Source organism: Nerophis ophidion, linkage group LG07 (assembly GCF_033978795.1).
Source record: "Nerophis ophidion isolate RoL-2023_Sa linkage group LG07, RoL_Noph_v1.0, whole genome shotgun sequence".
NCBI classification, from domain to species: Eukaryota; Metazoa; Chordata; class Actinopteri; order Syngnathiformes; family Syngnathidae; genus Nerophis; species Nerophis ophidion.
The window spans coordinates 53,592,266-53,618,081 of NC_084617.1; the positions used below are offsets into that span (position 1 = coordinate 53,592,266).

The 25,816-nt window shown below is 41.3% G+C and overlaps 1 protein-coding gene across 2 annotated transcripts in view; it reads left to right on the forward strand.

Annotated features, from left to right (window-relative positions):
• Positions 1 to 1,598: 1,598 nt before the first annotated feature.
• Positions 1,599 to 25,816, forward strand: part of LOC133556503 (uncharacterized) — a 47,473-nt gene continuing 23,255 nt past the window's right edge. For both annotated transcript variants that reach the window (XM_061906483.1, XM_061906482.1), the window contains exons 1-8: positions 1,599 to 1,731; positions 9,078 to 9,189; positions 12,392 to 12,485; positions 16,648 to 16,702; positions 20,657 to 20,797; positions 20,875 to 21,035; positions 21,120 to 21,218; positions 25,645 to 25,790. In XM_061906483.1, the coding sequence (XP_061762467.1) occupies positions 1,620 to 1,731; positions 9,078 to 9,189; positions 12,392 to 12,485; positions 16,648 to 16,702; positions 20,657 to 20,797; positions 20,875 to 21,035; positions 21,120 to 21,218; positions 25,645 to 25,790 (920 nt within the window). In that variant the 5' untranslated portion in view covers positions 1,599 to 1,619. The remainder of the gene's footprint in view (positions 1,732 to 9,077; positions 9,190 to 12,391; positions 12,486 to 16,647; positions 16,703 to 20,656; positions 20,798 to 20,874; positions 21,036 to 21,119; positions 21,219 to 25,644; positions 25,791 to 25,816) is intronic.

The window sequence follows — 25,816 nt, forward strand, 5'->3', positions numbered from 1 at the left end:
CTCTATACTCTCGGCAGGGTCTTTGAGGTTGCATGGGAGTTTGCCCAACCAGTCTACATGTGCTTTGTGGACTTAGAGAAGGCATTCGACCGTGTCCCTCGGGAAGTCCTGTGGGGAGTGCTCAGAGAGTATGGGGTATCGGACTGTCTTATTGTGGCGGTCCGCTCCCTGTACGATCAGTGTCAGAGCTTGGTCCACATTGCCGGCAGTAAGTCTGACACGTTTCCGGTGAGGGTTGGACTCCGCCAAGGCTGTCCTTTGTCACCGATTCTGTTCATAACTTTTATGGACAGAATTTCTAGGCACAGTCAAGGTGTTGAGGGGTTTCGGTTTGGTGGCCGCGGGATTAAGTCTCTGCTTTTTGCAAATGATGTGGTCCTGATGGCTTCATCTGGCCGGGATCTTCAGCTCTCACTGGATCGGTTCGCAGCCGAGTGTGAAGCGACCGGAATGAGAATCAGCACATCCAAGTCCGAGTCCACGGTTCTCGCCCGTAAAAGGGTGGAGTGCTGTCTCCGGGTTGGGGAGGAGACCCTGCCCCAAGTGAAGGAGTTCAAGTACCTAGGAGTCTTGTTCACGAGTGGGGTAAGAGTGGATCGTGAGATCGACAGGCGGATCGGTGCGGCATCTTCACTAATGCGGACGTTGTACCGATCCGTTGTGGTGAAGAAGGAGCTGAGCCAGAAGGCAAAGCTCTCAATTTACCGGTCGATCTATGTTCCCATCCTCACCTATGGTAATGAGCTTTGGGTCATGACCAAAAGGATAAGATCACGAGTACAAGCGGCCGAAATGAGTTTCCCCCACCGTGTGGCTGGGCTCTCCCTTAGAGATAGGATGAGAAGCTCTGCCATCCGGGAGGAACTCAAAGTAAAGCCGCTGCTCCTCCACATCGAGAGGAGCCAGATGAGGTGGTTCGGGCATCTGGTCAGGATGCCACCCGAATGCGTCTCTAGGGAGGTGTTTAGGGCACGTCCAACCGGTAGGAGGCCACGGGGAAGACCCAGGACACGTTGGGAAGACTATGTCTCCCTGCTGGCCTGGGAACGCCTCGGGATCCCCCGGGAAGAGCTAGACGAAGTGGCTGGGGAGAGGGAAGTCTGGGCTTCCCTGCTTAGGCTGCTGCCCCCGCGATCCGACCTCGGATAAGCGGAAGAAGATGGATGGATGGATGTACTGTATACTGTATATATGTGTGTGTGTATATGTAAGTGAAAGTGCCCTTTATCCATTTGTCTTTACTATTGAAAAACTACAAACAAAATAATTATGAATATTACAACTAATCACTATTCTGTATATTTTATTATTTTTAAATATATTTTGTTGTTCGTTCAACGCCCAACTTTTCATTTAGTGCACAATCCTACTCTTGCGCACCATTGTTTCTTGTCTGTGTGCTTGAAATAAAGTTTCAAAAAAATGTTTAAACTTTTCCAGCAATCATTTGAAAAAAAACAAGAAACAACTTGGTGTCGAAGCCAGGATGTAATGAATATAAGCGGCTGAAGAGGGCGTACTATCCCGCCTAAATACGTCCCTGTGTAACACTGAAAGTCTTCCCCAGCTAAACTGGAAACAGTAACACACAACAGGTGTTTCCGGTAAGCGGGTTGGTCATGTCTGCCAGAAAGGCTCGCTCGGTGGCGAACCCTTTGGAGTCTGCTATCACTTCACCGAGTGAGAGGATACTGAAAGAATGTCACAGTTTGTATGTTGACAGCGAAAACGGTAAACAATAACGACAAAAACTAAGTCGCTTAGTGTGAGTTTTGCCATGCAAGGCAGTGTTTCCCACAGGTCAGGCATCTATTTGTGGTGGTGTGGTCGGGCGGCGGGGGGAATGGGGGGTGGCAGCGGCGATGACCAAGAAGAACGCGGAGTTGAAATATAATTACAATACTTTATGTACATATTTATATACATATTTATATAATATTTACATATTTATATAATATGTAACTACAAGCTCCATTCACAGACAGAGTCCCATTGCTTTTATGGGCGGTCGGGCAAGTCATAAGCCGAAAAATAATAATAATAATATTTGTTTTTATTATTATTAATTAATTATTATTATTATTTTTTTGTGGCGGCCGTAATTCTTTCGTGGCGGGCCGCCACAAATAAATGAATGTGTGGGAAACCCTGGGGGAACTAACGGCGGTAGGGAGGACCAATAATAACTTTGGGCGGGTTACAAATATGCCCCGCGGGTGCTCAAATGTGCTGTGCATAATCAAAATGTCTCCTAAATGTTCGTGAAATTTTGAACTGTTATATCACTGCTGCTGTCTGTCAGTATATACGGCATTTGACATTGGACACTCACTGGTCCTCATCAGTGGCTGTCACAAGTTGTACTTAGGTGGGAATCCTACATTGTATCACACAATTGTGTTAGTCGGGATGGAAAACGTGTCACTTTTCTGCACTATGCAATGAAACATCCATCCATACATTTTCTACCGCTTATTCCCTTTCGGGGTCGCAGGGGGCGCTGGCGCCTATCTCAGCTACAATCGGGCGGAAGGCGGGGTACACCCTGGACAAGTCGCCACCTCATCGCAGGGCCAACACAGATAGACAGACAACATTCACACCATCGCAGGGCCAACACAGATAGACAGACAACATTCACACTCACATTCACATTACATTTTTAAAGGCCTACTGAAATGAGATTTTCTTATTTAAACGGGGATAGCAGGTCCATTCTATCAATCAATCAATCAATCAATGTTTATTTATATAGCCCCAAATCACAAATGTCTCAAAGGACTGCACAAATCATTACGACTACAACATCCTCGGAAGAACCCACAAAAGGGCAAGGAAAACTCACACCCAGTGGGACGCCAGTGACAATGCTGACTATGAGAAACCTTGGAGAGGACCTCAGATGTGGGCAACCCCCCCTCTAGGGGACCGAAAGCAATGGATGTCGAGCGGGTCTAACATGATACTGTGAAATTCTATGTGTCATACTTGATCATTTCGTGATATTGTCATATTTTTGCTGAAAGGATTTAGTAGAGAACATCGACGATAAAGTTTGCAACTTTTGTTCACTAACAGAAAAGCCCTGCCTTTACCGGAAGTCACAGACGATGACGTCACCCGTTGAGGGCTCCTCACATCCTCACATTGTTTTTAATGGGAGCCTCCAACAAAAAGAGCTATTCGGACCAAGAAAACGACAATTTCCCTATTAATTTGAGCGAGGACGAAAGATTCGGGTTTGAGGATATTGATAGCGACGGACTAGAAAAAATAAAAATAAAGTTAAAAACGCGATTGCATTGGGACGGATGTTTTTAGACACATTTACTAGGATAATTCTGGGAAATCCCTTATCTTTCTATTGTGTTGCTAGTGTTTTAGTGAGTTTAATAGTACCTGATAGTCAGAAGGGTGTGTCCACGGGTGTCTTGAGGCCAGTGTCTGATGGAAGTCGACGGCAGCTGTATGGACGTCACAAGCTCAGCTGATCTCCGTTAAGAGGCGACTTTTTACAACAATTTTCTCACCGAAAACTGCTGGTTGACAAGTGGTCGGGATCCATGTTCGCTTGACCGCTCTGATCCATAGTATAGCTTCACCTACGTGAATTTTAAACAAGGAATCACCGTATGTTTATGTGGCTAAAGGCTAAAGCTTCCCAACTCCATCTTTCTACTTTGACTTCTCCATTATTAATTGAACAAATTGCAAAAGATTCAGCAACACAGATGTCCAAAATACTGTGTAATTATGCGGTTAAAGCAGACGACTTTTAGCTGTGTGTGTGCGCAGCGCTAATATTTCCTAACAGTCCGTGACGTCTTGCGTACACGTCATCGTTCCGCGACGTTTTCAACAAGAAACTCCCGGGAAATTTAAAATTGCAATTTAGTAAACTAACAAGGCCGTATTGGCATGTGTTGCAATGTTAATATTTCATCATTGATATATAAATTATCAGACTGCGTGGTCGGTAGTAGTGGGTTTCAGTAGGCCTTTAAGTACCAATTATTGTCTCTCACACACAAACACACACACACACACACACACACACACACACACACACACACACTAGGTGTGGTGAAATTATCCTCTGTATTTGACCGATCACCCTTGATCACCCCTTGAGAGGTGAGGGGAGCAGTGAGCAGCAACGGTGGCCGTGCCCAGTAATCATTTTGGTGATTTAACCCTCAATTCAAATCCTTGATGCTGAGTGTCAAGCAGGGATGTAATGGGTTCCATTTTTATAGTCTTTGGTATGACTCGGCTGGGGTTTGAACTCACGACATACCGATCTCAGAGAGAACATGTGTTCTTCCCTCCAGCAACTACCCTTCGACTACATTGAGGACTTTTTTGTCATTTTTTTGTTTTGGCTGTCATTCTGGTTCTGTTACTCCAGGGGTGTCAAATGTACGACGTCGGCCCGAGGGCCGGAATAGGCCCGCGAACAGGTTTTATCCCGCCCGCGGGATGAGTTTGCCAAGTGTAAAAATTAATCTGAAATTGTTGAATGAAAAAACAGCTGTTCTCAATGTGTCCACTGGATGTCGCAATAGCAATTCTTTGTATCTTAGTAGATGATGCTACATACGTCCATAGCAATTATTTGTATCTTTGTAGATGATGCTACATATGTACAAAACAAATCCCATGATGTTAGTACATCAGTCGAGGAAAATCATCAAACTACATAAACTACGTACTGTAAATTGATTTTGATGTCATTTTTTTTTTATATCTTGATAGATTGAAAATTAACACCAATGAGTTGACTGATGAACATTATCACAAAATTTATTCAGAAAATATAAATAACGACAAATAAAGATAGAATACTATTAACCGCAAAATGTAGGTGTAAAAAACCCCAACAACATTATGATTTGTACATTTTAGAATGTGATTTTTCTATCTTTAAACAAATAGAAAAGAATGTATTTTATTATCACTGTACACAGGTACAATAAGATTAAAAGCAACTCCAGTGTACAGTATCAGTGCGACAGCCAGGAAATATGAAAAACATAGGAAGAAAAGAAAGAAAAATAGGAGGTAAGGTGCACAGTCCATTCCTTAGAAGAAATGGTCAGAATGTGTTGTTTACAGGAGTAAATATTATACTACAAACCCTGTCTCCGTATGAGTTGGGAAATTGTGTTAGATGCAAATATAAACGGAATACAATGATTTGCAAATCCTTTTCAACCCATATTCAATTGAATGCACTACAAAGACAAGATATTAGATGTTCAAACTCATCAACTTTTTTTTTTTTGCAAATAATAATTAACTTAGAATTTCATGGCTGCAACACGTGCCAAAGTAGTTGGGAAAGGGCATGTTCACCACTGTGTTACATCACATTTTCTTTTAACAACACTCAATAAACGTTTGGGAACTGAGGAAACTAATTGTTGAAGCTTTGAAAGTGGAATTCTTTACCATTCTTGCTTCATGTATACTTTCAGTCGTTCATCAGTCCGGGGTCTTGTTGTTGTATTTTACGCTTCATAATGCGGCACAAATTTTCGATGGGAGACATGTCTGAACTGCAGGCGGGCCAGGAAAGTACCCGCACTCTTTTACTACGAAGCCACGCTGTTGTAACACGTGGCTTGGCATTGTTTTGCTGAAATAAGCAGGGGTGTCCATGATAACGTTGCTTGGATGACAACATATGTTGCTCCAAAACCTGTGTGGACCATTCAGCATAATGGTGCCTTCACAGATGTGTAAGTTACCCCTGCCTTGGGCACTAACGCACCCCCATACCATCACAGATGCTGGTTTTTGAACTTTGCGCCTATAACAATCCGGATGATTGTTTTCCTCTTTGTTCCGGAGGACACCACGTCCACAGTTTCCAAATGTAATTTGAAATGTGGACTCGTCAGACCACAGAACACTTTTCCACTTTGCATCAGTCCATATTGGATGAGCTTAGGCCCAGCGAATCCAGCGGCGTTCCAGGGTGTTCTTGATAAATGGCTTTCGCTTTGCATAGTTTTAACTTGCACTTACAGATGTAGCGACGGGCTGTAGTTACTGACAGTGGTTTTATGAAGTGTTCCTGAGCCCATGTTGTGATATCCTTTACACACTGATGTCGGTTTTTGATGCAGTACTGCCTGAGGGATCAAAGGTCCATAATATCATCGCTTACGTGCAGTGATTTCTCCAGATTCTCTGAACTTTTTGATGATTTTACAGCCCGTAGATAGTTTAATCCCTAAATTCCTTGCAATAGCTCATTGAGAAATGTTCTAAAACTGTTTGACAATTTGCTTACAAATTGGTGACCCTCGCCCCATCCTTGTTTGTGAATTACTTAGTATTTCATGGAAGCTACTTTTATACCCAATCATGTCACCCACCTGTTCCCAATTAGCCTGCACACCTGTAGGATGTCCAAATAAGTGTTTTATGAGCATTCCTCAACTTTATCAGTATTTATTGCCACCTTTCCCAACTTCTTTGTCACGTGTTGCTAGTATGAAATGATAAAGTTAATGATTATTTGCAAAAAAAAAAAAATGTTTATCAGTTTTGACATCAAATATGTTGTCTTTGTAGCATATTCAACTGAATATGGGTTGAAAATAGTTTGCAAATCATTGTATTCCGTATAATTACATCTAACACAATTTCCCAACTCATATGGAAACGGGGTTTGTATATACATATACAGAAGCATTCAGATTGTGGGTGGAAAGTAAAAATTGCACACAGTGAGGTGCTAAACTATAAAATCAATCCTTATGAGAGTTCACCAGGGTTATGGCTTAAGGGAAACCCACTATCTGAATGCTTCTGTAAATATGTATATAGCATAGTATTTATTCCTGTAAACAACACATTTTGAACATTCGTTCTCAGGATTGGACTGTGCACCTTAACTCCTTTTGCACAATTTTTCTTTCTTGTCTTGCTGAAGTTGTCGTACCGTGATTTTACGAGTTTGGCCCACTTGGGAATAATTTTTTCTCCATGTGGCCCGCTATCTAAAATGAGTTTGACACCCTTGTGTTACTCCTTATGGAATAATTTTTACATAATTAGTTTTTTTCCGCGATGAAAAGTCAATTTGATAATGTCTTTGTAGGTCTTGGTTTCCAAAGTGGGGATTGTGTACAATTGCCACAGGGGGCACGTGAATTTCAACACTAATAATTGTGAACAGTGGGGCAGATCACACACAGCGTGGTGATGCACACTGCAGTGCAGACAGGAAGAAAAGAGCTATACACAAAGCTGTTCATTGTTGTGTACTATATAAACAAAATAATATGTTTGATTCTTATGCTGTGCATTAAGAGTGCTCAATATTGATGGTGTCATGTGCTAAATGATAGCTGGTTCTTTCACTGTACGTGCTGCTGTGACTAATAATTAATTTAAGTTTCTGACCTGTTAGCCCATAGGTGTCAAACTCAAGGCCCGGGGGCCAGATCTGGCCCGTGACATCATTTTATCCGTCCTGCAAACACCTGGAAATTATGTGTCGACAAAGTACTTAATATTTTTTCCCTAAATGTAATTGATTTTTTTCATTTTGATAGAAAAAAGATATGTACTGCTTGAAATAGCTTGCCTTTTAAACTTTAATAGTATCCATTGTTGCAACAAATATTACAGTATATTGTAATACTTTCCAAAATGTTTTTGCCTAAATAAAAATAAATACTTAAATATCTGCTTGACTTATGATTTTACAGCAAACTACCCATCAAATTAATAAAAATGACTATATTTTACGGTGTTCTTTACAGCATATTACTCTAAATTGAAAAAACTACCATTTTTTTGCATTAAAATTCTGTGGACTGAGCTGCTATATTTTTACTGTAAAATCTTGTTTTTAACGGTGCAATACTGTAAATGGAAAAACGATACATTTGTTTTCACGGTAGAAAATCTGGCAGTTAAGTGGCCAGAATAGAAAAAAAAAACCTCGTACTGTTTTTCCATTGTAAATGTAAATTTAACACAAAAGTTATGGCAAATAAGCTGCAAGCTTTGTCCGTAAAACCCCCTCTCAAAAAACAGTGGTACGGTTTTTTCATTTACCTTAAAATATTGTCAAAAAATATAAAAAAAAAAAACTACAGTAAAATGTTGTAAATGTAAAGTTTTTACTCTAAAATCAATAGTATACTTAAAACAATTTATATAATTAATAATGAAATCCAGTGGCATACATTATTCGCTGTTACAAGCGGCCCTCTGATGGCAGCCATAACTGCGATGTGGCCCTCAATAAAGTCTAAGTGATACAATAAACAAAACATTCCTTCTTGGCAAGCAGGCATCCTTGATTTAATTTTATTTGCCTTCTAAAACCACAGAATATTCAGACACCTTGCGCATAGTCGCCATAAACCTGCAGCTCAAAGAAGTGTGTCATCTATTTACCCATCTATATCTATGGCTGAAAGTGTCGCTGGCCCGCGGCCGCACTGTATGAATATTATTCTCCTGTCTGTTTTATTAATCTATAGTATTTACATGTTCCCTCTTCTTCGCTGGTTACTCTGTGCAGAAATGCGGTTCATGTTCGCTTTCTGTTGAAGTATACAAAGCATTTCTTTTTTTCTTGTTTCGCTACTTCACATTCAAAATAGCTTAGCACACCTTGGTTAGCACACCTTGGTTAGCATGTTCTCCTCTTCTCCTGCCTCCCCTGTGTGTTTGCGCTGAAAATGCATTTTAGAACCGTCTGTATTACTATACTTAACATTTGTAAAGCGATATTTGGACATTTGTCCATCAATTCAGCATTGTCCATGGTCTAATCGTGATGCATCACAAGGTTGTTACATCACTAAGGTTGTTACATTATCAGAAGCAGCAAGAAATGGATTCATGTCATCATTGAAGTTAAGGGTGAATCATTGCATATATAGTACATTGTTTAATAATGTGCCAGTTCACGAGTGTGAAAGTTTGTATATGTTAATAACATTTTCAAATGTTCTCTCACCTGTTTTATCAATCAGCTTGCTTTCAAAACCCCTAAGTTGTACATGACCTGTTTAATGTACTACATGTGTTTGATGTGTATTGTCTAGGCCTGGTAAAGATTGCCAGCAGCCAAGGAGTACGCCTTCTTCCCCCCAGAAAGAAGATTATTGTGATGATCATGGGGAACCATTCTGCCGGAAAAAGCTCCTTCATCAACTGGTACGATAATCCAGTCAAAATGTTTACATGCCCTATATTAGTCTGATTTCTCCAATACAATAATTTGTTTTCTTCTGTGTTTCATGAATAGACCTTTGGTTCTCAACATTTTTTCAGTGATGTACCCCCTAATCAAAGCAAAGCATTTTTGTTTGAAAAAAAGAGATCTAAAGAAGTAAAATACAGCACTATATCATCAGTTTCTGATTTATTAAATTGTATAACAGTGCAAAATATTGCTCATTTGTAGTGGTCTTTCTTGAGCTCTTTGGAAAAATAAAAATAACTAAAAACTTGTTGAAAAATAAACAAGTGATTCAATTATAAATAAAAATTTCTACACATAGAAGTAATCATCAACTTAAAGTGCCCTCTTTCGGCATTACAATAGCGATCCATCTGGAATCATGAACTTAATTCTAAACATTTCTTCACAAAAAAAATACATCTTTAACATCAATATTTATGGAACATCCATCCATCCATCCATCATCTTCCGCTTATCCGAGGTCGGGTCGCGGGGGCAACAGCCTAAGCAGGGAAATCCAGACTTCCCTCTCCCCAGCCACTTCGTCTAGCTCTTCCCGGGGGATCCCGAGGCGTTCCCAGGCCAGCCGGGAGACATAGTCTTCCCAACGTGTCCTGGGTCTTCCCCGTGGCCTCCTACCGGTTGGACGTGCCCTAAACACCTCCCTAGGGAGGCGTTCGGGTGGCATCCTGACCAGATGCCCGAACCACCTCATCTGGCTCCTCTCGATGTGAAGGAGCAGCGGCTTTACTTTGAGTTCCTCCCGGATGGCAGAGCTTCTCACCCTATCTCTAAGGGAGAGCCCCGCCACACGGCGGAGGAAACTCATTTCGGCCGCTTGTACCCGTGATCTTATCCTTTCGGTCATGACCCAAAGCTCATGACCATAGGTGAGGATGGGAACGTAGATCGACCGGTAAATTGAGAGCTTTGCCTTCCGGCTCAGCTCCTTCTTCACCACAACGGACCGGTACAACGTCCGCATTACTGAATACGCCGCACCGATCCGCCTGTTGATCTCACGATCCACTCTTCCCTCACTCGTGAACAAGACTCCTAGGTACTTGAACTCCTCCACTTGGGGCAGGGTCTCTTCCCCAACCCGGAGATGGCACTCCACCCTTTTCCGGGCGAGAACCATGGACTCGGACTTGGAGGTGCTGATTCTCATTCCGGTTGCTTCACACTCGGCTGCGAACCGATCCAGTGAGAGCTGAAGATCCCGGTCAGATGAAGCCATCAGGACCACATCATCTGCAAAAAGCAGAGACCTAATCCTGCGGTTACCAAACCGGAACCCCTCAACGCCTTGACTGCGCCTAGAAATTCTGTCCATAAAAGTTATGAACAGAATCGGTGACAAAGGACAGCCTTGGCGGAGTCCAACCCTCACTGGAAATGTGTTTGACTTACTGCCGGCAATGCGGACCAAGCTCTGGCACTGATCGTACAGGGAACGGACCGCCACACTAAGACAGTCCGATACCCCATACTCTCTGAGCACTCCCCACAGGACTTCCCGAGGGACACGGTCGAATGCCTTCTCCAAGTCCACAAAGCACATGTAGACTGGTTGGGCAAACTCCCATGCACCCTCAAGAACCCTGCCGAGAGTATAGAGCTGGTCCACAGTTCCACGACCAGGACGAAAACCACACTGTTCCTCCTGAATCCGAGGTTCGACTATCCGACGTATCCTCCTCTCCAGTACACCTGAATAAACCTTACCGGGAAGGCTGAGGAGTGTGATCCCACGATAGTTGGAACACACCCTCCGGTCCCCCTTCTTAAAGAGAGGAACCACCACCCCGGTCTGCCAATCCAGAGGTACCGCCCCCGATGTCCACGCGATGCTGCAAAGTCTTGTCAACCAAGACAGCCCCACAGCATCCAGAGTCTTAAGGAACTCCGGGCGGATCTCGTCCACCCCTGGGGCCTTGCCACCGAGGAGCTTTTTAACTACCTCAGCGACCTCAGCCCCAGAAATAGGAGAGTCCACCACAGATTCCCCAGGCACTGCTTCCTCATAGGAAGACGTGTTGGTGGGATTGAGGAGGTCTTCGAAATATTCCTTCCACCTGTCCACAACATCCGCAGTCGAGGTCAGCAGAACACCATCCGCACCATACACGGTGTTGATAGTGCACTGCTTCCCCTTCCTGAGGCGGCGGACGGTGGTCCAGAATCGCTTCGAAGCCGTCCGGAAGTCGTTTTCCATAGCTTCCCCATGTCCGAGTTTTTGCCTCCGCGACCGCTGAAGCTGCACACCGCTTGGCCTGTCGGTACCTGTCCACTGCCTCCGGAGTCCTATGAGCCAAAAGGACCCGATAGGACTCCTTCTTCAGCTTGACGGCATCCCTCACCGCTGGTGTCCACCAAGGGGTTTTAGGATTGCCGCCACGACAGGCACCAACTACCTTGCGGCCACAGCTCCGATCTGCCGCCTCGACAATAGAGGTGCGGAACATGGTCCACTCGGACTCAATGTCCAGCACCTCCCTCGTGACATGTTCAAAGTTCTTCCGGAGGTGGGAATTGAAACTTTGTCTGACAGGAGACTCTGCCAGACGTTCCCAGCAGACCCTCACAATGCGTTTGGGCCTTCCAGGTCTGTCCGGCATCCTCCCCCACCATCGCAGCCAACTCACCACCAGGTGGTGATCGGTAGAAAGCTCCGCCCCTCTCTTCACCCGAGTGTCCATAACATGAGGCCGCAAACCCGATGACACAACTACAAAGTCGATCATGGAACTGCGGCCTAGGGTGTCCTGGTGCCAAGTGCACATATGGACACCCTTATGTTTGAACATGGTGTTTGTTATGGACAAACTGACGAGCACAAAAGTCCATTTATGGAACATGTTTACAACAAATCTAGCTGTCAACACTGAATATTGCATTGTTGCATTTCTTTTCTCAGTTTATGAACTTACATTCATATTTTGTTGAAGTATCATTCAATAAATATATTTATAAAGGATTTTTGAATTGTTGCTATTTTTAGAATTTATTATTTTTAAATTTCACGTACCCCTTGGCATACCTTCAAGTACCCTCAGGGGTAGGCATACCCCCATTTGAGAACTACTGCAAAAGACTGTATAAAAATTGATGTATCTTCAAAAAATGCTACACTAGCATTTAGAATATCGTATGCATTTACTCTCGTTTTAGGTATGTTGAGGAGCATATCCAAAAAACTGGTGTTGCCATTGAAACGCAGGGCTTCACATTCATCACAAGTGGGCGTAAAAGAGAATCATTGACGGTAAGAAGAAGTGCATGCTACTTTCAAGTAGGAAGGAATGCTACCATGCAGTTTGGTGTTTGTGTGAAATTCGGATGTCCCTTGTGAAGGTTGATCTATTCATTATTGGCTTGTTTGCCAGCACATCTCCTTTGGCATGTTAGGGCCGACCAGTGGCCACATACAGACAGACATACACGCACACAAAATACAAGCAGTAACTAAAACAAAAAACACAGTGAACATTTGTCGTAACAATCTACATTTCAATTTTAAATTGTTTTTTCCCCATATTAAATAATAACATTAGCTCGAATTTGTTCCAATGTCAAACCATTGCCACCACAAGATGTTGATTAACTGACTGGTTAAAGTACATTTTTAACATTCTTCTCTGTACATGTGTAATAGTACATTAACATGTCATTGGTTTCACCCTATATTGATCTTTTCTGTAGTTTCTACATTATTTCATTGTTTCCTGCATTTTCCTTGTATTTTGTGTTGATTTCCGATCAATAGTTTTTATTTTAATAGATTCCCTTCTGTTTTTTCTTGTTCTGTTGCAACGTAAACAGAGATCACAACACCGAAAGTATAAATACCCGAAGTGGCGTGGCTACAGAATAGAGTCTTAGCATGCATGTTATAGAATTTTACCTGACATTTTCAATGATAATAATGTTAGGAAATTGTCTATTTAAAATAATAAAATTGGACAACTAAGTGTCAAAAAGAGCCTAAAGAGGTTGGTAGATGAGAATGAATCTAAAGGTCAAATATAGTGTAGAAATGCACCCAGTTGCAGGAAATGTCTTGATTTTCAAAATGTTCTTTCGGGACATGCATGGCAGCGCTTTGTGCCCATAAAAATTTTCTTTTTTTGTCATTTGTCCTCTTTTTTTCCTCAAAGGGTGCTTAAATATCATGTGGTGTACCTCAGGAATAATACTAAGACCTAAATTATTCATTCTCTATATAAATGACATTTGTAAAGTTACAAAAGATTTAAAGTTAGTATTATTCGTGGATGATACAATAGTGTTTTGTTAAGGAGAGAACACAGAAGATAATAGAAATAACAGAATAAATTAACAAATCAAAAACATGGTTTGACAAAAACAGACTATCGTTGAATCTTAGTAGAACTAAAATAATGCTATTCGGTAACAGTACAAGAGAAAGTCAAACACAAATACAAATAGACGGAATAGAAATTGAAAGAGTAAATGAAACCAAATTTCTAGGTAAAATGATTGATGATAAATTGAACTGGAAATCTCATGTAAAACATATACAACATAGAGTGGCAAGAAACACATCAATAATGAATAAAGCAAAACATTTTCTAGACCAAAAATCACTTCATATTCTCTGCTGCTCGCTAGTGTTACCATATCTGAGTTATTGTGTAGAAATATGGGGAAATAACTACAAAATTACACTTCATTCATTAACGGTGTTACAAAAAAGATCAGTTCGAATAATACATAATGTTGGATATAGAGAACATATGAACCCTTTATTTATTGAATCAAAAATACTGAAGTTCCACGACATAGTGAATTTGCAAACAACTAAAATTATACACAAAGCAAACTACAACCTGCAACCCAAGAATATACAACAATTCTTCTCAAAAAAAAGAAGAGAAATGTAATCATAGAGAAAAATGTAATTTAAAAGATTTGTATGTACGTACAAGACTTAAGACCTTCAGTATATCTGTAAGTGGAATTAAATTATCGAATGGATTAACCAAATAAATCAAACGATCGACTAATATGATCCACTTCAATAAACTCTTCAAACTTAGTGTTTACAAAGTACAAAGAAGAAGAACCATGGTAAACATTCTGAATTTATTTCATCCATCCATTCATTAATTCTCAAAATAATCTTATTCATTTCATCACATGAAATTTAACTTACGGTTCATCACCAATTATTATTTATTTATTTATTTTTATTGTGATTACAGTATATTGTGAAAAAATTGAGAACAAGAAGTGAACAAAAGTTTTAGCAACTGTTATGTAAAAGAAAAGGGGTAGAATTAAACAAGCTCTGCTTCTTCTTACTCCTTTTCAAACATGTTGAAAAGAGAAACTGGAAATTGTGATGTATCATGTTGTATGTTTGCATGTTCGATATAAAATCTAACTCAAATGCTTGGCGGCTACTTCTTTGAAGGTGGCTGCTACTTCTTTTTTGTAAGTGACGATTATTTCTTCTTTTTTGGTGCGGGCTATTTCTTCTTTGTTGGTGATGGCTATTTATTATTTGTTGGTCTTGCTTTTTCTGTTTTGTTGGCTGCAGCAATTTTTTTGTGGGGGGCAGTTATTTCTTCTCATTGGTTGCAGCTATTTCTTCTTTGTAGTTGGTGGCTTTTTTTTTCTGCGTTAGTGGCGCTTTTTATTCTTTATTGGCGTCTGCTATTTTTTGTTCACAACGGCTATTTCTTTTTTGTAGGTGGCAGCTGTTTGTTTTTCGTTAGTGGCGACTCGTTCTTTGTTGGTGCCAGCCATTTCTTCTTCATTGGTGGCAGCTATTTATTCTTTGTTAGCAGAAGCTATTTCGTCTTCGTTAGTGCAACTATTTCTTGTTTGTTGGCGGTGGCTATTTCTTCCTTGTTGGTGGTGGCTTTTTCTTCTTTGTTTATTGAGGCTATTTCTTCTTCATTGGTGGTGGCTATTTGTTTAAGTCGGGCATCGAAACTAGGAATCTAAATGAAAAACATTTAACAGTTCCATGAGAAGTGGAATGTTAGTCCTGGTTCCCATCGATGTTTGATGCCCAACCATAGTTATATATAATACACCTCATTCATAATGAATTCATTTAAATTTCAGAACATGTCAAGGGCCCATAAAAATAATGAATTCATTTAAATTTCAGAACATGTCAAGGGCCCATAAAAATGGTTGCTGGCCAAGAAAGGCCCCAGGCCTCACTATGAACACCCCTGGCTTCGGGTGCTACTCTCCACACCTGTCTCTTAGGCAATCAGACCCCAGAATAATGAGTTTGGTTTATAGCACCCAGACACTGGTTCATTATCTTCCGTACGTCACTGTGCAGTTAGGTTGTGTCCCTTATGTTTTTGGATTTATCTCATTCCGAGCTGGAAGCTATATTAATCACCTGTAGGTCAAGCTGGTGCTACTTCATTTATCACTAATAAGAGGACATTTAACCAGCACTTCGCCTGCCGTCTCTGCATCCTGACGTCATGCCAGCAACAACAAGCCTTAACATGATGTTAAGAGCTGCATTTAATGACATGCTCCTCACACATTTCTCATTTGACCAGACTTTTACATCTTTGTTATAAATCCATGTATCAATCTGCCATTGCCATGGTTATCCGAGAGACACCATTGTCCAGTACTTTTCATCTTAAGTAAGACTTCTTTAAACTTACTTAGTGCTTCTCTCCGTGATGTTCTACATCATAGGAAATATTGGCCATAAAAGGAGACAGACGCCACAATGTTGCTAGTTTAAGTAGTTTGCTATCCCCGTTGAGAAATACCTAATTCACACAAACGGTCTCTTTACATGGAATAGGGATGTTCTGATTAGGGTTTTATGCTGCCGATTCCGAAACTGATCATTAATGAGGGAGATGGCCGATACTGATACCAATAACGTGCATTAACTGTACATTTTTCAATGTATTTTTTGTTGAGAAGTATTGACAGTTAAACTACCTTATTCTCTTCCTCTGTACGTAACATGTTCAGCCTTGTCCTCCAGTGTTAATGGTACTTGATAATGATACTTCTTAAGATACAAAGAAATGCAGTAACACAGGTGATTATTAATAGTTTAGAGGAGCAGCTTCCCACTGTGCGGAGATACCTAATTGCTAGCTACTTTGTCAGCCGGCAGACCAAAAATAAATACAGTGTCAGCCAGATGAGATCGGCAGTTGTGCTGGGCAATAAAATGCATTAATCGGCAACGATGATCACATACTTTTTCAGAAAAATCTCCCGATCAGCAAATCCTTAGAATAAACAGACCCAGCAGGAACCTACATTCTTTGCAGATATTCTCCTGCTCTGATATCAGAGAGAAAGACTAGTAAATCATATTGCAAGCACTCTAAAGAGAGCAGACTTGCTGCTGAGGAAACGACTACATATCAATTCTCTCCTCCTCTTCCTTTTTTTCACAGGGGAATGCAACACTTCATCTATACCCCCATTTTCGACCGCTCCTTGAGTTTAAAGGTAAGCCTTTTTCCATAAAGATAACCGCTCATTTTGGATCCCCACGTTAGCACCATGCTCTGACCTAGTCCATTGTTAAAGATAATATGTGATTACTTATTGTAACAGACACAAAAAGACAATTGATTTTACTGTGCAAAGTAAAGACTTTTATCACATTAATTTATCAGTACGTATGTCTTTTGTCACACAATGCTTCCTCGTAAATCGTGAATAAACCTCAATCATGCCTGAGTCATCCAATGACTTTCAAATGCACATCAGTACTATTTGTCCCTGACATGATTATGACGGAATCGCTCTGATTAAAATCAGTCTTCTAAGACAATTGTTATTCCTGCATCGGCAGTGGTCTTGAGGCTGGGGATGACAAGCTGCTCGTGTCTGGGTGTGTCTGCCGAGGGGAGGCAGTGGCAGGGATGCAGAGATGTCCGGGGGGTGGGGTGCGGTAGGGGGAGTCTGTGCATTGATGTATGCTTGTGCAGTGGGAATGAAGGTTCACTGGGTGCTGGCAGTACGGTGTGAGTCACAGCAGGGCGGTGTAGGCAGGAGGAGCTGCCGAGAAATGTCCGAGCCATAAGAGACAGCACAGCTCTGCTTCTGTGGCCCCGGAACCTCGCCGGATCGGCTCTGGAATACAAGGATGCTTTTTTTGTTTTTTGTTTTTTGTTTTTAATTTAAACGTGGTGCCACCGCTTGGAAATGCTCGAGAAGAGGCATTTGTTTGCCTTGCAGAAAAACTGAAGATGACTCATCAGAAATGCTGTATGGATCCTTACATAAAAGGCAGCTGATTATTCAGTTGGGGGATATCCTTTAAAGTCTTATCGCTAGTCGTCATCTCAGGAGTTTTAATAGCAGATTTTTAGGTTTTCTCTAAATGCGTCTTGTTGGGCCCGTCTATTCTATGAAGTGATCTTCCCTTCGTTATTACAGGATCATACGCAGGATCCACTTCATGGAAACATAGCACTAATTGGTGAGCTTCAGCTCTCTCAGGTGTTGCTGTGGGAATCACTTCAATAGTTTATATTAGTGTCAAACATATTTTAGGCTTCTGTACTTACCTTGACACAAATGTCTTATATGTCAAAGGAACAGCTTTGTGCAGAATATAGCAACAATTAACCGGTTTTGCTATTAAGAGTAAATATAAAAGTCAGTTATTTAATCGCAACAGCCCCACTACACAGTGTGTTTCAGTCCTCTTCACTATAAGAGGAAATTATGCTATGTTATTTTAAAGTTAAAGAACCAATGATTGTCACACAAACACTAGGTGTGGTGAAATTTGTCCTCTGCATTTGACCCATCCCCTTGATCACCCCCTGGGAGGTGAGGGGAGAAGTGGGCATCAGCGGTGCCACGCCCGGGAATCATTAATGGTGATTTAACCCCCAATTCCAACCCTTGATGCTGAGTGCCAAGCAGGGAGGCAATGGGTCCCATTTTTTTTATAGTCTTTGGTATGACTCGGCCGGAGTTTGAACTCCCAACCTACCGATTTTAGGGCGGACACTCTAACCACTAGGCCACTGAGTAGGTGGCCTAGTGGTCGACACAACATGTACTAAACAAAAACAAAGTTACACCAGCGGTTCACTCGCTTATTTGCACTTATCAAGAGAGACGCTAGTATGCTACATTAGCTAAAGTCAACATTGTGATAACATTTCGAGTACTTAAACAATTACAATAGAGGACAGTGGCTCACTCATTTGCAAAAGATGCCGAAATAAATTACCGGCTAATGTGTCTAATACATCCAATATGGTGCAGCATTTGTGGCATCACCACCCAGCTTTACCCGGCAAAGCAAAGGTAAGACATAATAACAGTTAAATTATGGTAGTGGCAAGTTACTTACTGAAGAATTGAGATGGTAAAGAGTTAAATATGGAAGTATCACTTACAACCAGTACCTCAGTGTTGAGTCAGTTCAGTGTAAACAAACAGCAACAGGTTCACTTGTCAGTGGCTTTATTCAGTGACATTTAACGTTCGATTAATTTTTCCCCTGTGTTGAATAAACTATAGGCATTGTAAATTAATATAGCAAGTGTAAAACACTAACACAACATCAAGATCTTGTAGGATAACCACACTATGTGATTGGATTGAATTATGTGCATTCCAGTTATTATTAACACAGTATTACAAAGAATATTGAAAATGACAAAAAGGCATGAATGACAGTTGATGACAATAACACTTGAGTTTATGAGTAGCATTTTTCCACTGGATCAATACAGTTAATGTTAGTCTTATAAATAATACAATAATAATAAGTGTTTTTATTTATTATTTTGTACTGTTATTATAATGTTATTAATTATTATTGTTATTACTGACAGTAATAAATAACATCAACATCGCTCGTGTCTGATTTTATAATTTTTTGTTGTGAAACTAATCTATACCTAATAATTGTGTAACTGTGATTACTCCGACTATAATCGTACAGTCAAAAATCTATAATTGTTGCATCCCTAACAGGATACACCTCTTTGCTATGTGCTGTCTGATAGCTGCATTGATGTTGGTTGGCCATGTTGATGTGAGAGCAACATAAGGGAATGCTAATGTTCCACATCGAGCATCTCCACTATGTGCAGCACAAGGATGTGATTTGTGTTGCCTTCTGACACCTGCTACGCTCTGTGAAATACCCCTCAGTGTCATCGTGTGTGTGTGTGCCTGTGTTTGAAGAAAGAGAGGGGGTTTGTCAGTAGTGTCGTGCGAGAATGCGGCGGGTAGGTCTCAATAGTTGTCCTGTTCTGGTGGAAGTGTTGAAATCTCAAAGTGCGTTGCCTCACAGTCGTTCTTCACTGGCTAGCTTTATGTCCTAGCTAAAGCTGCCAGTTGAAGAGCTGTTGTGTGTAACCATGACAACAGATCTCTCCACACCAGGGGATGGGGCAGGGGAGAACTGTAACTTGGCAAATTCATGTACTGTATGTGTTAAAATTATCACTCATGTTCCTTTATGAAGTCATTACTAGAGTAGTTGTTTTGTCCGATGTTGTCCATACTTGTTTTTAACTAGATGGCATGCATTTAAAGATACGAATAAGTGGTCTTATTTTTTTATGTACACTACTTTAGTTTTTCCTATCTGGCTTGTGCAAAATGTATTTCGATAATTTGAATTGAATGGAATTCTCTCCGTTCCAGAGGATTTTCAACTGTAACTGGAGGAAGTGGAATGAAAGTCATTGCCATTTAGAGAAATTCCCTTTATCCAAGTACTCGAAATAATTTGTCATGTGTCAGGAAGATTTTGGCTTAATTACTTAAATTAGTTTACAAACACTAAAGTTAAACCTCATGTTCCCTCCATTTTGAGTACCCATTTGTAATATTCTTTTCACTTCAAAATGAACAAGAAATGACACAATGTTGGTCAATGCAATAATTTATTCAATCAAATTTGTCAATTGAGAGGCTTTCAAACAAATGTCTTAAAAGGGTTTGGCAACCATTTTGAGTTCTAGGATGAAGTGAAACATTATAGCAAATTAAGTATTTCTCTACTATTTTCCCCAATTTATAAGTTATAATACATAAAAATAATATCTGACTTATAGAATTTTTTTTCATTTGCTGTAATTAAAATGTAATGTGTACAAGTATTAATAATATTTCTATAAAATATATGAACCAGTCATGTATGGACTATACTATTCTGGAATACACCAACAATATTAATTGGGACTTCCTTGAATTTTGATTTTGCTTCTTTCAATTCAAATTGCAATTCTACTTTCTATTTGCCACCTCATTTAAAATTCATAGAATAGATTGGAATTCGAGTGACATTTTTCAATTTAATTCAGAATTTGGCACACACCTGTTTCTTGTTGATTAACTCTGAAAAATACTTGTGTTGTACGTAATTTATGTGATATTTTCCTACTTCTGCATGCCTCACAAATTGTGTATTTTATATTACAGGTGTTATGGACTATCTATCTGCTGAGATATCCACCTCCAAGCAGAAGAAGTTCAGCCTTGTGACCTTTGTGGACACACCAGGCTTAGTGGATGGGGACATGATCTACCCTTTTAATGTTAACAGCGCCATCACATGGTTAGGTAAGTCCTCTGTATAGCGGAAAATGGGCACTATATATATATATTTTGTAAGGTTTCATTGTTTCTTTGTTGTGCAGGAGAGCAGTCGGACCTGATATTTGTGTTCTTTGACCCCATGGGTCAGGCGCTGTGCAAGCGCACGCTGAACATTGTGGAGAAGCTGAGTGAGAAGTGTGGGGACAAGCTGTTGTTCTACCTCAGCAAAGCTGACGAAGCTGGAAAGGAAACCGATCGACAAGTGCGTAAGCTGACAGCGTGTTTTAACTTTGGTCATTTAAAAAAAACGTCAGCTAATTGATCCCAAAATAATTTTTATGTGCAGAGAGTGATGATGCAGATTGTCCAGGAATTGTGCCGCCGCCCAGGTCTCAACAAATGTGGTTTTGAAATGCCAACAATATATATCCCTAACCCGCAGAAGGTAGGTGTTTGCTCACATTCTTTACAATGCATGTACCCAAACCAGCCACAACATTTTGACTACTTTTACAATCTAATTATCAAATACAACAGGGGTGTTCAAAATGCAGCCCATAGGCCATTTTCGCTTCGCAGCTAGTTTTTTATTGGCCCTTGACATGTTCTGAAAAATCAAATAATTCATTAAAGGCATATTTTATATATAACACTACCATTATTTGCTTGGTCACATACTGTATAAATCAAAAGTGTACATAAACAATGTAGATTCATTTTAGATCAACTCTACAAAATGTATCTAAGTGGTCCCCCATGTTCCTTTATTTTTCAGTATGTTGCCCTTTATAAAAACATTTTTTGTACAGTCCTGAATTACAAGAACTCTATCGTAAATGTTACTTTGACAAATATGTTGCTCATTTAAAGGCTGAATTTAATAAAATGTAGCTTGCAATTGTGTACATTTGCACTGTATCACACTGGGCGCTTTTTCTAATATTTGGTCTTTTTTAATGTACAGTAATCGCTCTTTTATCGCTGTTAATTGGTTACACACATGACCGCGATAAATTAATTTGCACTAATGTAGGAATCATCAATTATTAATAAAATATTTTCATGGTTCTAGCAACAAAAAAAACTGTCTCCAACCTTCTAAATAAATACTCCTCCCTAAGTGCTACCTTACCGTAGTGGAGGAGTTTGCGTGTCCCACTGATCCTATGTTGTCCGGGGATTCAAAGCCTCTGGGAGGGTCTTCCATGACAAACAGGTCCTGGGTGCGGAACCCGACAAAGAGCAGCTCAAAGACTTCCGTGAATAAGAAAAAAATTGAGGACCAAGGTTTGCCTCACCTGGATGCGGGTCACTGGAGCCCCCCTCTGGAGCCAGGCCTGGAGGTAGGGCTCGATGGCGAGCGCCTGGTGGCCGGGCCTGCCTCCATGGGGCTCGGCTGGGCACAGTCTGAAGCGGCAACATGGGTCCTCCCTTCAATGGCCTCACAACCCATAGAAGTTGGGTGCTTTGTGAGCTGAGCGGCAGTCGAAGGCAGGGCCCTTGGCGGTCTGATCCTCGGCTACAGAAGCTAGCTCTTGGGAAGTGGAACATCACCTCACTAGGGGGGAAGGAGCCTGAGCTGGTGAGCGAGATAGAGAAGTTCCGGCAGGATCTAGTCTGTTTCACTTCGGCACATAGCAAGGGCTCTGGAACCAGTTCTCTCGATAGGGGATGGACTGTCTTCCACTCTGGCGTTGCCAGCAGTGTGAGTTGACGGGCAGAGGTGGAAATGCTTGTTGCCCCGCGGCACGGAGCCTGCACGTTCGAGTTTAACCCAGTAGACGAAAGGGTATCTACTCACCGCCTCCAGGTGCGGGGACGGGTTTACGCACCAAACACAGTTCAGAGTACCCGCCCTTTTGGGAGTCCTTAGAGGGAGTACTGGAGAGTGTTCCCTCTGGTGATTCCCTTGTTCTCCTTGGGAAAACCTCAAGAGGCGTGATTGAGAGAAACGGCCGCCCTGATCTGAACCAGAGTAATGTTTTGTTATTGAACTTCTATGCTCGTCAGATTGTCCGTAACAAACAGCATGTTCAAACATAAGTATGTCAATATTTGCACTTGGCACCAGGACACCCTAAACCGCAGTTTGATGATCGACTCTGTGGTTGTGTCATCAGATTTGTGGTCAGTCAGATGAAGAGAGGGGTCGATCACCACCTGATTGTGAGTCGGCTTTGATGGTGTGGGAAGATGCCGGACAGACCTGGCAGGCCCTAACATATTGTAAGGGTCTGCTGGTAACGTATGGCAGAGTCTCCAGTTAGATAGAGTTTCAATTCCCACCACCGGGAGAACTTTGAACATGGTATGGATTTTGAGTCCGAGTGGGCCATTTTCTGTGTCACTATTGCTGAGACAGCTGATTGGAGCTGTGGCTGCAAGGTGGTAGGTGCCTGCCGTGGTGGTAATCCCAGAACCCGCTGGTGGACACAAACGGTGAGGAATGTTATTAAGCTTATGGAGTGCTATCTGGTCCTGTTTGCTCATGGGACTCCGGGGGAAGCGGATAGGTACCGACAGGCCAAGCGGTGTTTGGCTTCAGTGGTCGCGGACGCAAAAACTCTGACATGGGGGGAGTTCGGAGAAGCCATGGATAACGACTTCCGAATGGCTTCAAAGCGATTCTGGAGCACCATCCGCCGCCACAGGAGGGTGAAGCAGTGCACTGTCAACACCGTGTGTGGTGTGGATGATGTGCTGCTGACGTCGACTGTGGATGTTGTGGATCGGTGGAAGGAATACTTCGACGACCTCCTTAATCCCACCTGCACACCTTATAATGAGGAAGCAGTGCCTGGGGACTCTGCGGTGGGGCTATTTCCTATTTCTGGAGCTGAGGCTGCCGAGATAGTTAAGTTCCTTGAGGCTCTGGATGCTGTGGGGCTGTCGTGGTTGACAAGACTCTGCAGCATTGTGTGGACATCGGGGGCGCTGCCTCTGGATTGAGAGAATGGGGTGGTGGTTCCTCTATTTAAAGGGGAACCGGAGTGGTGTGGTCCAACTATCGTGAGATCACACTCCTCAGACTTCCTGGTAAGGTCTATTCAGGTGTACTGGAGAGGAGGCTGTGTCGGATAGTCGAACCTCAGCTTCAGGAGGAGCAGTGTGGTTTTTGTTTTGGTCGTGGAACTGTGGACCAACTCTTTACTCTCGGCAGGATCCATGAGGGTGCATATGAGTTTTCCCAACCAGTCGACATGTCAGTGCCAACGTGTTTAGTGGTCAAAGTTCTTCTATACAACAGGAGCACTGCAGTGTTTTCAGAAACCTGCTGCAAAAATGTTTGTTCCCAAGTTTTGAATTGAACTCGAGGGCCGTTTTGGTATCATTCCTGGGCAGGATTTGGCCCATGGGACCCCAGATGAATAGTCCTGAATTACACTTTTTAGTCACCCTTACACTCTTTTAATCCAATATTGTAACGCTGCCTAAGGCTTGATCTTGTTTGGTCTCATCACGTGGCCCATATTACTTTAATATCTATATTTTTAGTCTATTTAGCCAGTTTTTGCTTGAAAATGCTTAATTTAGGGCAAAAATGTTGTAGGATATCCTTAATCAAAGAAAAACATATGTGATTTGGTGAAGCCGCAATATTTCAAGTTTGGTGTGGCGAAATGTGAAACCAAAATATTAGGAACGGTCACAAAAACCACTACACGGAAGATGTTATTCAATAATACTGTGATTCAATCAAAATTGAGCATAAATATCTTTTTAAACCTTAGGGAATTTTTTTGTTCTTTTAGGTACATTTGAGCTCTATTTTTGGCCACAAGTTCAGTTGTGTTAGTCTGATTAGAATCATTTTTTTCTTAATAAGGTTTATCATGCTCAATTTTAATATATTTATTTACAAGTCTTTAAAATATCGACGATACACTGGGAAATAATTTTTGTCCAGTTAAGTCCCGCCAGGATGAAAAGTCCCCACGGAGTTAAACATGTATAAAAAACTTTGATTCATATTTGTTAAATTTTTTTCTGCTCAAATATTTTAATAAACTTTATTCCTAAATACAAATGGCAAACATGTCACTGCAGAAAAGCCAATCCTGCATCAAAGCCGTGCACACATACAGAAGCATTCTTAGAGAAGTAATGAACAATTTGCCGTCATGTTGTAATGATAGAATCTATATATTTAATAAAAAATAATGCTTATTGTCCAAATGGCTACTGTTAGCTAACGACAACCAAAGCTAATGCGCATGCATGTGTTACGCACGTATGTAGTTTCGTCATATAGCCGTAAGACGGTTGAATATAACGCTTAAAAAACATCGGAAAGTTAGCGGCCTTTAGGCATCTGAAGAGTTGCCAAAAGCCTCTTTAACTGCTATTTAATTACATATGCCCCAGAGGGTGAAATGCAAAATGTTTGACACAGCTCTTGTAATGGTCATCTGTGTGTATAAAATCAAATAATGAAACAATAATAGAGCCGTCTTGAAAATCACATGAGTTCATTTTTTAGGACCGTGTGCACCATGTTTTTTTCCTGTAGTGTTGTTTTTTATTAAATACCATATCCTGTTCTAGCTAGAGGTCTGGATTTAAGCATTAGATGTCCTTGAGGTCAAATACCATTGATTAGGAATGCAATCTATTTCCTGTGTGCTGCTGATGGCTAGAAGAAGAACATTTATTTTAATGCAATAAGATGAGAGCACAGGCCGTTGGTCATCCCCCTTTGACAGTGGCCCTAAATCATAGCACCATGCTGATTTAAAGCTGCAAAGACCCAATCAGCATCCTCTATTTATGATACCATTTGTGTCCAGACTACCTGAACTAAGTTCTGCTTCTGCCACACTAAAGTGCATGTGCCACCCACACCGAAACTGAAACGTATGTGTCTCGCTCAGCCAAACCGCTGTGTGAACCAAATCGACGGAGTTTGTCAGACCATCGAAAAGACCATCAACCAGGCTGTGCAGAGAACTTTGGACCAGTTAGAAAAAGACTGTGATCTAATTTGCTTTACCATCAGCAGCAGACTACAACAGGACAGGTGAGACGCCTCAACTACAACATAAC